Source organism: Maylandia zebra, linkage group LG16 (assembly GCF_041146795.1).
Source record: "Maylandia zebra isolate NMK-2024a linkage group LG16, Mzebra_GT3a, whole genome shotgun sequence".
NCBI classification, from domain to species: Eukaryota; Metazoa; Chordata; class Actinopteri; order Cichliformes; family Cichlidae; genus Maylandia; species Maylandia zebra.
The window spans coordinates 3944106-3960138 of record NC_135182.1 but is presented as its reverse complement, the minus strand read 5'-3'; the positions used below and the strand labels follow the sequence as shown (position 1 = coordinate 3960138).

The following is a 16033-nucleotide window of genomic DNA, read 5'->3' as shown; positions in this document are numbered from 1 at the left end:
TGGCTTTATTTACGTATTTATTTATTAGTAAAATGTGAACTCCTTTATTTGTGTTTCCTTTTGTAGCGCAGCTCAACAAAGCGCCTGTGCGGTTAGAGCGCATGTTTGGGATTGTCCCCAGTATCGAGCAGCACATGAACGCATCAGTGAGTCATATTTATGACTTCCTGCATTAGGGACTGGACTTTACCGGGAGAGCTTGAAGGTATCAGATGATGGATAAGGTCTCTCCACCCACTCACACCTCCACCACAGGACCACACACACACACGCACTAAACGGACTTCTCCATTCATTTTCAGTGAAGCAGACACGTGCATTATAATCCACGAGGTTCATGCTTTATTATTATTATTATTATTATTATTATTATTATTACTATTATTATTATTATTATTGAATGCTCCTCCGTTTTGTTGACTTTGTTGTCATTCATTGCTTGTTTTTTCCTGACAAAACTGTAATTCTTGATATGTTTTTAATAAATATAAGTAAACTTTATATTTATTGTTGCTGTCAGTCACTTCTGTTTAGTCATTCTGTTTCCATTTATCAGAACTCACAGTTACACATATAATGTATTTAATATCATATGGCAATAAGAAAAACAAAACAGACACCAGGTTATAGTCAATAAATGATGAAATTCTCATTAATAGTTTGGCTTTTTGATGGTTTAGCATCCATTAAACTGTTTACACATTTAACTGTTATTGTTTGGAGTTGAGCATGTCATTTTTTTATTTTCATTTTTTGTCTTGTCCTTTGTTACATATAATTATTTTTTGTTGTTCAGGTGTAATAACAGGTCTTTTGTTTACGGCCTGTTGTTCACTCCTTGCTTGGTCTACTTATGCTGAACATGCCATTAACTGTAAATGATGCACCGAAACAAGAACAACAAGAATTTACTGATCATTATTATTATTCATTTATTTTACCATGTTACAATGGACCCATATTTACCTTCCTCCCTGCCGCCATACTAAGGTGAAATTTACCCTAAAAGGACTTTTCAGTCTGCACAGCTTACAATACCCGGCAACAGTGTTTAGTGTAGCAGTGTGTTTCAGTATTTCTTCATTTCTTTCCATTAATCAAAGAACAAAAATCAGTGTATGAGACAGTTTTCAAGGTGTATCTAGGGATGGATGCTTTAATTGCCTCCATACAAAGCTAAAGAAGGTTAGGAGAGTGGAGGTGTCCTCTGCCGTGTGAGTTAAACAAAGTCTGCTTTATTTGGAGTTAATGAAATTAGAAGCCTTTTCTTGTCAAATAGACCAAATTGAATCACTGACCTGTTTAAACTCCAACGCCGACTGATGTTCAGGTCTCCTCACATGGCAGCACTGGGCCTTGATTAGATCTCAGAAATCATGTTGACGGAGATTTGCATGAACCTTGCATCCACGATGCACTGATCAGAGCAGACACATGAAGAATGATGTAAATGGTGCAAGTATAAAGGACACTGTTTGGAAGGAAGAAAAAATAAACACTATTAAAGTTTTTTTTTAAGCTGTTATATTGTTACAGAGTTGTTACAGTATGTTTGGATCTTTTTCAGTCTTTTAATATAAATAACAATTTAATCTATATTTGCTTTATTAAATTAAATATCCTTTTTTAAATTGCCATCAGTTTCACACATGATGCAGTGTATCCACATCATCGCCTCAAGGTCACAATAGTAACATAAAAAATAATAATAATTTTTTAGTGAACCTATTGAAAGAATTTTTGTTCATTCTGCCGCGAAGTAAAATCAGTTCCTCATATTTGAAAGTTAAAACAAAGCAGAGCAGTTTTACTGAAGCTGATAGCAACAATGTAAGTTCTACTTTAAAAGGGGAAAACTCTGTGCGCCTGCTTAAGCAAGATAGTAATTCTAAACTGGGATCGTGGAGTACTGGACAGTTTTTTTGAAACCTGGAGTTATGGACAGGTTTCCTTGGTTATCAGAGCAGCATGCACGTGGGTGTGTAAGGGAGTGTAGGTTGCCAGCTAAGGTCTGAGAAATGCTCGCAATGAACGCACTGATATCTAAATGAAGTGGTAAAAAAAATCAGTTGTGCTCGATAGCAGATCTCCTAACGCTGCTCTCTCTCTGTAGCCACACTGTACAAAGGTCACAGCTCTGGCTGGGGGACAAAGGTTTCCAAAGGTGCGTTTGTGTGTTTTTGTGTGTGTGTGTGTGTGTGTGTGTGTGTGTGTGTGTGTGTGTGTGTGTGTGTGTGTGTGTGTGTGTGTTCAGCATATCAGCTGAGACGAGTCTTTCTGATTTACCCCTCCTCGGCTCACACTGATAGATTAAAGCAAACAATGAGGAGTTCATATGTAAAGCTGGCAAGGCATCAATCTGTCACGTATACCAAAGCACACACACAGACACACAAACATATGCATGTGATTACTTGTGCCAGTTGTGTTTGCCTAAGATTTAAGGGAGAACACACGGAGACGTGACCTGCATCACTAGATGTTCAGGTAACCACAACACACACACATCTGTACTTGTTTCACCCGCGAGGACTCTCAGTGCTTCCCACAGCCTGCTGAAGAATTTCTGTCCACAAGACAAAATTAATGTCTATTTAAGTGACTGCAATGAGGATCTCTAAGGTTGCTGTTCGATGCCATGCATCCAAAGCAGTACTTCATATGTTGCTTAGCTTGGCTTTGTATTCCTTAACCACAGTTTTCAAAGTAACCAGTGTTTTCCAAAAACATATCTGTATGATGAACAGCTAAAGTGAGGGAAACAATTCTTTGATCATCTGCTTAAAGTTTGCTCCCTTATAAAGAAATTCTCTAACAATCCTCTAATAATAAGTATTTGATTGGCTATGTGCACATGTGGCACACAGATTACAATCAGTCAGTCAGTTGATCAATTGCACATACTCCAGATCAAAATTCTTTTGTGTATAAAACACACCTGTCCACAGAGCCAACTTCTTCCACTGAAGAATCTCTCCACCACCATTGGCAAGATCAGAGAGCTGTCAAAGGATGTCGGGGACAAGATCGTAGACCTGTACAAGGCTGGCATGAGCTACGAGACCATCAGCAAGAAGCTTGATGAGAAAGTGACAACTGTCAGTGGGATTATCGTAATGGAAGAAATGTAAAATGACCATCAATGCAAGATCTTGGCCCATGAGGTGAGGATGATCATGAGAAAGGTGGTGGTACCACAGTCACCAAGAACACCACCGGTAACACTCTCATTAATGGCACCATCAACTACTAAGTCATGTTTTGCTTGGGAATCAAGCAAACATGTAAATCAATTTATATTTTTTATGTAATGAGTTCTTTATGGATGTTTGGTTGATGTTCTCCATTAAAATGAAACAAGCATAAAAACAGGGGGTTCATTTCTTTCTAAGTGTACAAACTTCAGCAGGGGATCAAATGATGATTTTCCCAACTGTATGATCTATACTTGGTGCAGGGACCGAGCCTCAGGTCCCAGGAAATGTGTAATGTTAGTGGATGCGAGGTGTGTTCAAGGAAGTATAAAAGGTGTTAAAGCCTTTACACATGTTCTCACTTTCTTCGTCTTCTTTTGTTTAACAACAACTGGATCAGCTGATCATCGCTTGATGTCAACTTTTTTTCTCAATGTGATTTTTCTGAAAACTATCGTTTTTTGTTGCATAAATGCAATGCTTTTCAGATATATATATATATATATATATATATATATATATATATATATATATATATATATATATATATATATATATATATATATGTGTGTGTGTGTGTGTGTAGATATAGATATATGACAAGTTTCCATCAGAAAAATATGGAATTTCGTGACATTTTTTTTGTAAAGGCCTTTAAGCTAAAAACCTATGATAGCTAATCTGTTTTGTTTTTTTTGCTAATTCTTGTCTACAAATGTCACTTGCCAAGGACTGTAGCCATTGTGCATTTAATGATTAATTGTCTGTCTGCCTGTCCATGAATATAACCAACAATCAGTCCAATGTTTTTGTATGAACAGCAACAAGAACAAAATAACACAATCACCAGATTCATGGCGAGCCAGCAAGCAAACTGCTGTTATGTCTCTGTTACACAAGACGCAGATGCATTTTTGACATAATCTTTAATATGTCGACCGTTAATTTGGTTTATATTTGGTTTATTATCTTTAAAGAAAGACAGTCTATTGTTCTGTAAAATCTGCAAGGAGCTTGCACTTCATACCTCATAGACACAATTTTTAAGCTATTTTATCCAACTCGTTGTTTCCCCAAATCTTTAGAATTAGTTGGAAATTGCAAAGCTAGCGAATAATCCACATAACAGACCTTATAGAATAAGTTGCAATCAGCTGGAATTGTCTTTCAAAACCAATTCCCCAACAGTTTGGCAGCTCATGAAACCTCTTCTGCCTGGCTTGTCACTGGTTTGTTGAAGGCGTTCAATAAAAAAAACAACAACAAAAAAACATCTCATTAAGGATTTAAGTAGAAAACAGTGGATCTACCCTTTAACCTTGGTAAAAGCACACTGACAATCAGAGGCCTGCTGAAAGCGTCGATGTGGCCAAACGAGCGTCTGAACAACCAGGTCACTGGGAACACTGGGGCCCTGCCAGCTTTTGTGTAGCGGCTCGATAAATGTCGAGGGGGGGTACTGTGTATGTGTGCGTGTCAAAGCCATGCACTCTCCACTCATGTTGGGAGAGCAGAGGCCCGGTCCTTCCTCCTCTGTGACCGTTGTCCACATTCCCCCTCCTCCTCCTCTCTTTTTCTTTCCTCGTCCTCTTTTCCTCCTTAAACTGTCTTTTGTTTTCATTTTCGTTGGCATTTCTGCTCCGTCGTTGTTCAGTCCACTAAATGAGTCTTGACTGGCTCGCAGGCCACTGGAGAAGCACAAAGGACTTCGTTCTACTCGCTACAGTTGATCCATTGTGGGCGTCCTACAATGCACTAATTGGCGATGACAATTAAGCACGGTCGACACTCAGCTTCAATTTGCCCACTGCTCGACATACATCAGAGGCAAATGAGTCAGCCTCTGAGCTCCCAGCTCTCTCACACAATATCCATGTTCACTCTAGCAGGTTTACATGCACCTTTATTCACATGGATCTTGTTTTCTCTCAGCTCAGCTTGAGGCTGAGCTCATAATCTGATCATCGGCTGCAAACTGACACGTTATCGTTTTTCACCTCAGCAAACTGTGAATTAATTTGGAAATTGTTCACGTCACACGGCGCTTTTCGGCACATGGAGATGATCCACGTGTCACAATCTGTGAATCTTGTGCTCTCATTAAACTATTGCTCTGTAAAAGGAGTTTTATCTCCTGAGACTTTGGATGAAATACTCAAATGTGGTACTAAACTCAGCTGCCAATGCAGTGCGCAGTGTGAGAATACAGGCATCTAACATCTGGTTTAAGTTAAAGTTCAACAAATTAAATAATCCCAGTTTTAGGTTGCATTGTTTTCTACCTTATATGGAGTACAATAAGTCAGCTCAGTGAATCCTCCCTTAGTTATGCTGCAATAGACGTAGGCTGCCGGGGATTCCCATGATGCATTGAGTTTTTCCTTTCCAGTCACCTTTCTCACTCACTATGTATTAACAGACCTCTCTGCACTGAATCATATCTGTTATTAACCCCTGTCTCTCTTCCACAGCATGTCTTTATCCTGTCTTCCTTCTCTCACCCCAACCGGTCGCAGCAGATGGCCCCGCCCCTCCCTGAGCCTGGTTCTGCCGGAGGTTTCTTCCTGTTAAAAGGGAGTTTTTCCTTCCCACTGTCGCCAAAGTGCTTGCTCATAGGGGGTCATATGATTGTTGGGTTTTTCTCTGTATCTATGAAGCGCCTTGGGGCGACTTTTGTTGTGATTTGGCGCTATATAAATAAAATTGAAATAAATTGAATTGAATTTCCAGTTTAAATGTTCTGCCCCACAAGATCTCTTTTCCACAAAGTACTGGTTTCCAATCTCTATCCCATCATGTTACCCCTCACACACCCCACACAAAAACAGATTATTGCAGGTTCGCAAAAGCTTTCAGTATCATGGCACCAGAAAAAATTCCTGGCCCAAATTTGGAATCATTCGTCGACAGGGTCTACTGCATGAAATTTGCAATTTCACAGGGAAAAATGTGCAATTATTTCATGATTTTCATTCCGGTAGAAGTTATCCTAACATCTCCTGTGTAACATTTTGTTGTGGGGTATTTCTGAGAAGACAGAACGTAGTCAAGGACTACGTTGGTGCAAAAGACATAGGATAGTCACAAGGTTAATTTGAAGGGTCGTGAGATGGTTATGATATAGAAGTTATGCTATAGACATTCACAGGTCACTTCATCAGTTAGACCCTACTAGTACTGGGTAGGACCAGTTTTACTTTCAAAGCAGTCTTAATTCTTTGTTGCATAAATTCAAAATGCTGGGAAGGTTCCTCTTCTGTCCATGTTGACATGATGATATCACACAGTTGCTGCAGATCTATGATGTAAATCTCCTGTTCGACCACAGTGAAGTCACTGTCATTCTCAAACTGTGACATAGTCATGTCATGTATTTACTCCAAAGTTCATTTTCACTGAAGATATACTAATGCACAGCTTCATTATCCATGGATGTATCTTAACACATTCTGAGAACAACCATATCTTTGTGAAAAATACTGTTAGCAGTTATCTTCAAGTATGACCCTTGAAGCCACACATTGATATTAAAGCCATATTAATGTCTGCTGGAGGCAGGTGATGACAGGCATGACTTATGAACACATGATTTCAATCTTGCTGCATAAATACTTAAGGCATATTTGCATTTCATGTAATTTACATATTAGCAAATGTGTTCAGCATGTTTGCACACTGTATATTTATTCAGATGACTAGTAGGATACCTCTCTTTGTTTTAACAAAAAGTGTTTGCCCTCGAATTGTTTCAAGTTCCACTTTTTGTCAGTTTCCAATATTAACATCTTCTCAGACTTGTCTTTCTCCTTTCTAAAGAAAAAAAAAATCAGATTGATGTCAGTAAATCAAAACTTTGCCTTCTTGCAATGAGATGACTGATTAATAAATTACCAAGTAAAAAATCAAGTCTAATGCTGCATATACACATATCTTTCACTTGAATCAGTTGCAGTACGCATGCATCTGACAGGGCAGATATGTTGACATGACAGCATCACACAGCTGCTGCAGATTTGTCAGCTGCACATTCATGATGCGAATCACCTGTTCCAGAAGGTTCTCTTATTGGATTGAAATCTGGAGAGTGTGGAGGCCATTTGAGTGCAGTGAACTCATTGTCGTGTTCAAGAATCCAGTTTATATGATCTGAGCTTTCTGATGTGGCATGTTATCATATGAGGGTACAATGTGGTCATAAAGAGATGGACATGAGCAACATCATGCAGGCTGTGACATTTAAATTGTTCTCAGTTGATAATGAGGTGGCCAAAGTGCCTCAAGAAAATATCCCCTACACCAACAGTGTCAGCAGCATCAGTCTGAACTGTTGATACAAAGCAGGATTGATCCACGCGATCATGCTGTTTATGCTAAATTCTGACTTTACCGTCTGAATGCTTCAACAGAAATCAAGACTTGTCAGACAACAGTTTTTTCCAGTGTTCTGATTTCCGGAGTTATTTTTGTCTTCCTATCAGCAGCAGGGCTGTTACCCCTCTGACCTCAGGTATCCACAAGGCATTTTTCACCCAGAGAACTGCTGATCACTGATTATTTCCTCTTTTTTGAATCACTCTCTGTAACTCTAGTTCTCTGAAGAACCCCAAAGTTCCCCACAATTTTTACTTTTTGTATCATGACTATATTTTAATGCAAAATTAAACTACACATCTGTAGCAAGAGTATTTCTACTACATGGTAATACCAATAAGTTCAATTTAAGCTTAGAGTACTTCTTCCACCCTCAGCTCAGACTCATAATTATCCAGGTTTACAATTAGAAAATACACCTCTTATTCTTGGATGCATCTTAGTACATTCTTTTCTTTTTTTTTTCTTTTTTTTTTTTCTGGGGGAAAGAAGGGGAGAAAGAAAGAGGGAAAGAGAAACAGCTGAGAAGAGGGACGGGGGAGAAGGGCAAAAGACAAAAACCAACAGAACGGGCAGAGAAAAAAAATGCATATATCAATCACCTGGATCACCTGCTGAGAAAGAAAAAAGAAAGCAAGCAGAAGAGAACAAGAGTAATAGAATAAACAACATCACAATGATATATGGGAATATGACAGTAAATACTAAATGTTAAACATTATTGTGCAGCACATAAGATCAACAGAACACAGTGTGCTTTGAGGTAGGAGCCAAAAAGGGTGTAGTTTGTGGGTGTGATCACCCGTGTGTACACCTGTGAGCATGGACGCGCTTGTTTTTTGTTTTTTTAAAAGGTTCCTTCGTGTAATAATCTGCTAGAGGGTGTGGGGGGGCCACAGCCCCGTCCTCCAGGGCGTGAAGCAGGTGTGGAGGAGATCAAAACTCCAGACATCCAGAGGCCCCCAGAACACAAGAGACCAAGGAAGACCAACAGAGGGGCAGCTGCGCCACTGTCCCGGAAAGAGCTGAGGAGAGTCCCAGATGAGGGCTCACTCAGCAGCCGCGGAGCAGAAGTCAGGGGGAGTTGCAGTGACGTGCCCGTGAGCTCCGCCGGCAGCCAGCTGCGCCTGAGTGACCGAGCCCCAGGCCGAGAGGCCGGGGGCACCCCACCTCCGAAGTGGCCCGAGCGAGCCCCAGGCTCCAGGCCCCGATAAGCGGCCGCCAAGGAGTGAGCCGGTGTGTACCTGGACGCCCACCCCCAGACACAAGGAACCACCAACGCACCGATGTCTGAGGGGGTCCGCCACTGGCAGGGGAAGTGGTGGTAGGGGGAGATAGGCCTCCAAACCTTGGAGGGCCTGAGATGTAGTACATTCTTACATTTTTACACTGTACTGTACACAAAATATTAGCAATCCTTAATGCAGTGAAACCCAAACAATTTCTCAACATGCACTCAAAACACTTTCACTGTTGAGAAGTTTGTCTTTATTGGCATCAGTGGCTAGCAGACAAACCTGAACAAAATCCAACAGCAGGAAGGGCTGATTAAATAAGACAGAAAAAAAAGTTCAACTCCCTGTATTTGCATCAGAATTTGGATGTGAAAACAAGGATAAACAAGGACAATAAAAAAACTTAAAAGTGCAAAAGATTTTCAGTCCAGCTACTGTGCTTAAATACTGTACAATATATTATTCTCTAAGACCATACTGCAATGATCCCCATGTGCCTGAAACATAAGCAACATTTCAAGTCAAGTACCAAAAAAACAAAACAAAACTTCCTTAAAATTTCAACTTAGGCTTGAGCTGGAGGTTACTAGGATAACACTGCAGTCATGTAAAGAAATAAAAAAGCAGCTGGGACAAAAGACATAAGAGATTTGCAGATGTTGCAATATTGCAGTATTATTTAAAAATCAAATAAACATAGACCTGCACTTCCAGGTTGCAGTGAAACAACAGCATAAAATTAGCAAGTAATTTAATACATTTCTCAAAGTACACAATCAAGTAACTTTAGCTACATAGCGGCAAATTGTTGGGCCCAGCAGGTATTTGTCCTATATGGGTTTTCTTTCCATAAATTAGGTTTCTGCTCTTTAAAAATGCATCATTAGACTGGAGCAACAGAACTAAATGTCCCTTTTACCTTTTAAAAAATAGTTATGGTTGTACTTTCTATTATAGATCAGTAAAAATATGGTAAAAGTGAGGTAACAAGTTGGAAATGAGGAGATAAAAATTATTTATTAATTATATTATAATTATAACACATAATTATCTTGTATCAACAACTATAAAGAGCTGAGTAATATTACACTGACATTTATGCAGATGGGTAATAACAGGCCATATGCCTATGGAGCAAAACCAAAAGCTAATCATAGTAATATGTTGATAAAAAAATAATAACCTGCTAGCAACAAAACAGGAATATCTGTATTCAAATTTTTATACACTGACTTGCAGAAACTGGTAGTAACCTCAAAATAAGGTAATGTTGGTTGATGTTTTATATTTTAGAATACTATTATCATATTACAATACTAGAATTAATTCTGCATTATGTCAGAAACAACAAACAGAAAAACATCTGGGTCTTAATTGATTTTAATGTCACTTTTATCATTTTGTTTGGGGCAGATGAGGACAGGCATGACTTCTGGACAGATTCTAATGTTACTGTTTATGCAAACATGTCTTTTAAGACCTCGTCTGCATTTGCGTCAATTTGCATATTGGCTTATGTCTTCAGGATGTTTGCACACCTCTTGCTGTGTTTTATATATTTATTCAGATGACTTCACTTGTACAAATAGAGAAGCGTGCATCACCCCGAGGCTATACTTGTGCTCTGAGCTATTTAAGATGACAATAACTGATGTTTAGCATGCATAATGTTTACTATGTTTGCAATCTTAGTTCATAGCGTGCATAGTATAGAAATGTTTGATAATTAGGTCTAAACAAGTAACTACACAAATGCATATTCCACCCATATTTCACTCAGATTCACAGATATAGGCTAATGATAGCATTACAGTACCGGTAACATCATAAATATCAGCGTTGATACAAGATAATTACTTTGTAATTAAGTGGTAATAACTTGTAATTGTGCCATTATTAGCTTTTGTTTCTTACTGCCCCACTATTACTACATTGTTACCAACGGTAATATAAAGTACTACGGTAATTAGTATCCAGTTTTTACAGGTAATTGTTTGAATTCAACTTTTACTAATATATTTATTGTCTTTGAAACAATTGTAGCCAATTCACTTAGTAAGTCGGCCAAAAGTAAATGCATGTCTCTTGCTTCACACAGGTTCTAATTTTTCAACCCACTTTACCCACACACAGCTCAGTCGATTATACTTGTATGAAATTGTGGCTGACACAGACACACAAACACTGGTTAGTTAGATGTAGCCTCATTTCTTCAGTCATTTTCTTCTTTGAGTCCTTTTTCTACTGTTGCACTTTTGCTTGTGAAATTAATATTTTGGGGATAACGCCCCACATTTTTTTTTGCATATTGTGCAAAAATCATAATATCGAGTCTGTACTTTGTTTGTATAACTTTGTCTAAGCTGCCTGTTTCCACACACAGAAAACCTGTAACGCCTTTCACTTCTATAATTTATGCATCACTGGTGCTTTGTGTGCTTATTCAGTTGATAGTTTATGGAATTTAAAAGAAAAAAAGGCTTTCAATCTTTTGCCTTTTGCAGTGTGAAATGTTTTAGTGGCATGAAATCAGATTTTGTGGGTGATGTGTAGACTTGTAAAAATAGCCATAGTCTGAAAACAAACAAACAAACAAACAAACAAACAAACAAACAAACTCTACAATCTGCTCGTTATGCAACTGGAAACAGATGAGCTAACTTTGTGTGGTGGGCTGGATTTGGACTTGATTACATGTGATTTATTCTCCCTGCAAAACTCTGATCTGTGTGATAAACAGTTAAATAATCTTTGACCTCTGCTGGGCTCCAAAGTACAAAAACAGCATGAGTTCACAGTCAAAAAGTGTAATAATAATAATAAAAAACTTCATTAAACAAAACAAAAACAAAAGGTTTTTATGCAGCAGGCACGATCAATTGACAACTTAAACACTGTTTTTAATATCACCCGACATGACTTCAGTTATGACCATTAAAACAAACAAAAATAAATAAGTAAAATAAATAAAAATGATTTAATTTCAGCTCAAACACCTATTTAGTTTCAACGCGCAGCATCCTGAGTGCTTCACAAACACGTAGAACTGTCACTGATCTCACAAAAACACATATTCCTGAATCAAACCAGAGCTGAAGTTTGTCACATTTCAACATTGATGTAATTTTATGGCTCAAACAAGCTGATGAAGAGGAGGTTAAGAAAGGACAGATGGGAAAAAGTCTGCACTGAGATTTCAGCTTGTTAGGAAGAAAAACAAAAGACAAAAAACAAAACATATTACACATTTTGGCATATTGAACTTTAAAGCTGCAGTCCTTGAGTCTTAAGACGTTGAGAAATCCAATATTTTCTGGTTTGCAATATATTTGAAATCTGATTTTATAGCAGTGCCTAAAAACAAAGAGAGTGCAGCTTTCATCGATCACTACAGGCAGACTTTACTATCTTTTACTGATTGGAGCAGTTTCATATTTTATGTAGAAAAAATAAAAGCTTAGTGTATCTAACATTTCACTCTACACCAAACCAGAAAAAAATAGCAGGATTTAATTATTTACTCTTAAACCAGCAAAGAAGACAGAAAATTAATTAGATTAATTTCCTTTCATTATTATATTCTTAAAACTTGATGTAAACACAGCTCGTTCAGCGCTGTAAAGAACATGTTCCCAGACCTTTACACATCAGAGCTGTGGATTATAAAGGCCATCTAGGTTGCATAGAGATACTAAAACGCTAAAGCTGCTATCATGCTTGATAGATTCTGCATGAATAAAGCACAACAGGAAGTAGAATGACACAGGAGGGGGAAAAGGCAACAATAAACAATTAAGTTACAGTTTATATTATTGCCCCTTTTGTTATTTTACAGTCAGAGAGATGGAGGGAAGAAAACGTGCCCAAACACACTGACAGAGTCTGCACTAAAGAAACAGCGATCAAGTGAGTGAGTGAAAATCCACACGTTAAATAACTTATAAGTAGAAGAGAGGGGAAGGATTTTTATACTTTCATACACATTATTTTTTTTGTTTCTTCAGAACAGCAGCAGCTGTGGTCAGTTTGGATTTAGTCAGACTGTAAATGTCACTGCAGACACGTTGCCACAGTTTAAAAAAAAACAAACTAAATTACTGCTCATTAAAACAGCCCTGCAGCAGAATCCACTCTGCTGGGTTTATCCACGTGCTCCAAATGCTGTCAGAGTTATCACACACTACAGTAAAAATATTATAAATAATACAAATATTAGCTGATTTAGTAAATTAATACTGTCATTACGAGACAAGCTGAGAACATTTGAGTCCCGCTGAAAAAATAATCTGTCACTTACAGTAACTCTGTTCAGGGACTTTGAGCATCTCGACAACAATTTGTGGCACTATTGTGAAATCTGGTCTTATGATTTTTATGAGCCACTCTGCGTCAGCGCACCTGTGCTTTCAGAGAAGATGTGATTTTAGTAATATTATAGGAAATCTGCTCTTATGTGGGTAAAGCAGCTGATTGTGCTGCAGGACTGTTTTGAGAAGTTTTCCTCCTGGCACTATTTTCATGTAAAAACAGTTTATTTGAATCACGCCTTCCTGTCCTGCACTCGTCATTAAAACACACTTTTCTAAATCCTATTACAAAGGACACCGTTTGTATACTTCATTCACTCTAGCATGTTCTGAAAGTGATCTCAGGTTCAGTCTTGATTGCAGACTGAGGACTGTGGAGTTTTAGACCAAATAGCTTCTGTTAAAATGTTTTTTTTTTCTTATCAGTGGTCAATAAGAACATGGAAAAAAAATACAGCTTATAAAATGTGTTTCACTTTTGACTACCATTATAAAATTAATAAACTGATACCTTACCCTTTAATATTTGACTGCTGACATAAATACATGTCTCTTTCTCTCTGAAAGGAAAAATGGTGAAAAAAGGGTTTGAAGTTTTGAGAGCTCTATCACTTTAACATGAGTTGACGCATTTCCATTACACACAGATCTGTTTTCAGTTATTCTCTATTTTAGTCTGTAAACAAAGACAAAAACATTGCATGGTCTCGGAGGAGGGGGATTTCAAAATTTGCTTATTTCACCCAAAAGAGAGCAGCAAATTTAATGTTTTTTTACACATCCATTGCCGAGATTGTATACTAGTTTTCTGCCTACTGACTACTCATTTTATTGTTAAACTTAAGCTGGACTTTGAGAGCAGGTGGCTACAATCCACAACATTGTTTTTAAGCTTGAATTCCTCCAGTTGATCAGCTTCGATTATGCAGGTCTAACTCCTGCAGTTGGAAAAATGTAAAAGGTAGGAATGAGGAGTGAGGAGGAGATGGGATAGAGGATAATCAGAGGATAATCGGTTTGTGCTGGACTACAAAATGCAAGTAGTTTGATCTGTAGAGCCTGACTCAGCAGTTCTTCAGTTGGTTTTCTTCTTGCTCTTTACAGCAAACCAAAGGGTGCTCGGCTCAGGCGTGTGCGTTGGCAAGTCCACACACAAAAACACAAACCTGACGCTGCAACAAAGTGCTCCAAGTCCACTCCCTGGTCACTGCTCCCACAAGGTCCATCCTGCAGACACACACAAATCAGAGAAACAGGCCCATGTTGTCCAGGGTGATGGCTGGGCGGCGGTGCCCTGTTTGTTATGGCTCCTGCGGGTATTTGTCTCAGGTGTCTTGGTAGGGCACGTGGAAACAGCCTGGGCTGTCGTCATCAGGTGACCAGAAGGACGATGGCCTCTTGTGGTGGAGTTCCCGGCGAACGCAGCGAGGACACGGCTGTGCTTTCTGTCGACACTCGGCGTGGAAAACGGCGCCGCAGCTGTCACACCTACAAACACACACATCGGTCAAGTTTCACCAGCTGTACAAGGACACTATCAGAGAGTCAGATTCAGACTCCATACCAACTGCCATGCATCAGGCGTCATTTGGCCCTGCAGGACTGAGTGGCGAATTATGTGAGGAAGGAGTGGATGGTGACTGTGTGGTGAGATTATGAGATTAGGTCTTTATGGTGCATATATGTGGCATGACCTTATGCTTTGGCAGTTCAGGGTAAGGCTAAGTAAACATATTTGAGAATGTATCATTTATATCTACTAAAGCATTGCATGAATCTGACTTCTAAATATATTTATTGTACTCAGATTACTGGTGCAATCCAATTTCATTCCCTTTCTTAAATAAGCCACCTGAGCTGCTCCTCCTACCTTGAAACCAGCTTTCTTCTGATTTGCTAACCCTTGAAAACAGAAGGTTTGAACTGCAGGTGGGTGTGGCTTTTGTGCTCAATGACATCATGCAGAGCTAGGAGTTGAAATTTTTTTTTAAATTGAGTGTTTAAGGTAGTCTGAATTTGAAACTTTAACCAAGTTTACTAAGTGTCCAAAACTATAACAGAATTTTTGTAATTAAAAATAATCTTTTTAAAATTAAGCAAATCAGCCGCAAGTGTTTGTTATACCAGTGAAAGTGGCATCAGGGCTCCCACCTAAATTTTGGTTAGAAAGGAAACAACCAAACTTCCAAAGAAGTCTAACACTTTTACTACTAGTGATTAATAAGTGATACTGAGAAGCGCATATAGATTTAATATGGGTCTTAAGTTACCTGCTGATTACACTGATCTGGTGAGTCAAGAAATACGAGTGTCTGGTTAACCAAAGTGTCCAGGCCAACAAGCTCTTTCCTGTTTCCTTTGGCATTTTAGATGATTTCCCAATGACTTTAAGCTCCAAATAAATCGATAACTATAAACTGATAAAATGTAGTTTCCAAACTGTTAAGTGAAATGCATATTGCAATATTCCATAATATGATTCACTGTTAAAACCACAAAGACTACATTGTAATCTGATAGCAATAGATTGGAACTGTCCATGAAGTAGGATAGGCAATTAACGCCCAGTTATTGCTCATTTCCTGCATCTTCTGAGTATGTGTAACTAAGTCAACAGCTCAGTAAATCTTTACAGCTCTGTTCCAGTAAGGACAGCAGATATGACTGTTATCAGTTAACACTTCTCAAGTCATAAAACACAGCTCAACAAGTAGGGTGTGTGTACGTCCAGAGCTCACAGTCTTTCAACTATTGGTCCTGATCAGCTCTTATCTCTGTGATATCTGTCACTCTGAATTTCAGTGATGGGGACGAGGTTCTGGACACTGTCGTGACAATCCCTGCACCCAAGACAGACACAGACACACACACACAGACACACACACACACACACACACACACACACACACACACAGCTCTCATGCCA

At 38.6% G+C, this 16033-nt stretch overlaps 1 protein-coding gene across 1 annotated transcript in view; it reads right to left on the bottom strand.

Annotated features, from left to right (window-relative positions):
- Positions 1 to 9030: 9030 nt before the first annotated feature.
- Positions 9031 to 16033, bottom strand: part of plekhm3 (pleckstrin homology domain containing, family M, member 3) — a 45594-nt gene continuing 38591 nt past the window's right edge. Inside the window, exon 7 of the mRNA XM_004568934.4 lies at positions 9031 to 14595. Within this exon, the coding sequence (XP_004568991.3) occupies positions 14433 to 14595 (163 nt within the window). The 3' untranslated portion in view covers positions 9031 to 14432. The remainder of the gene's footprint in view (positions 14596 to 16033) is intronic.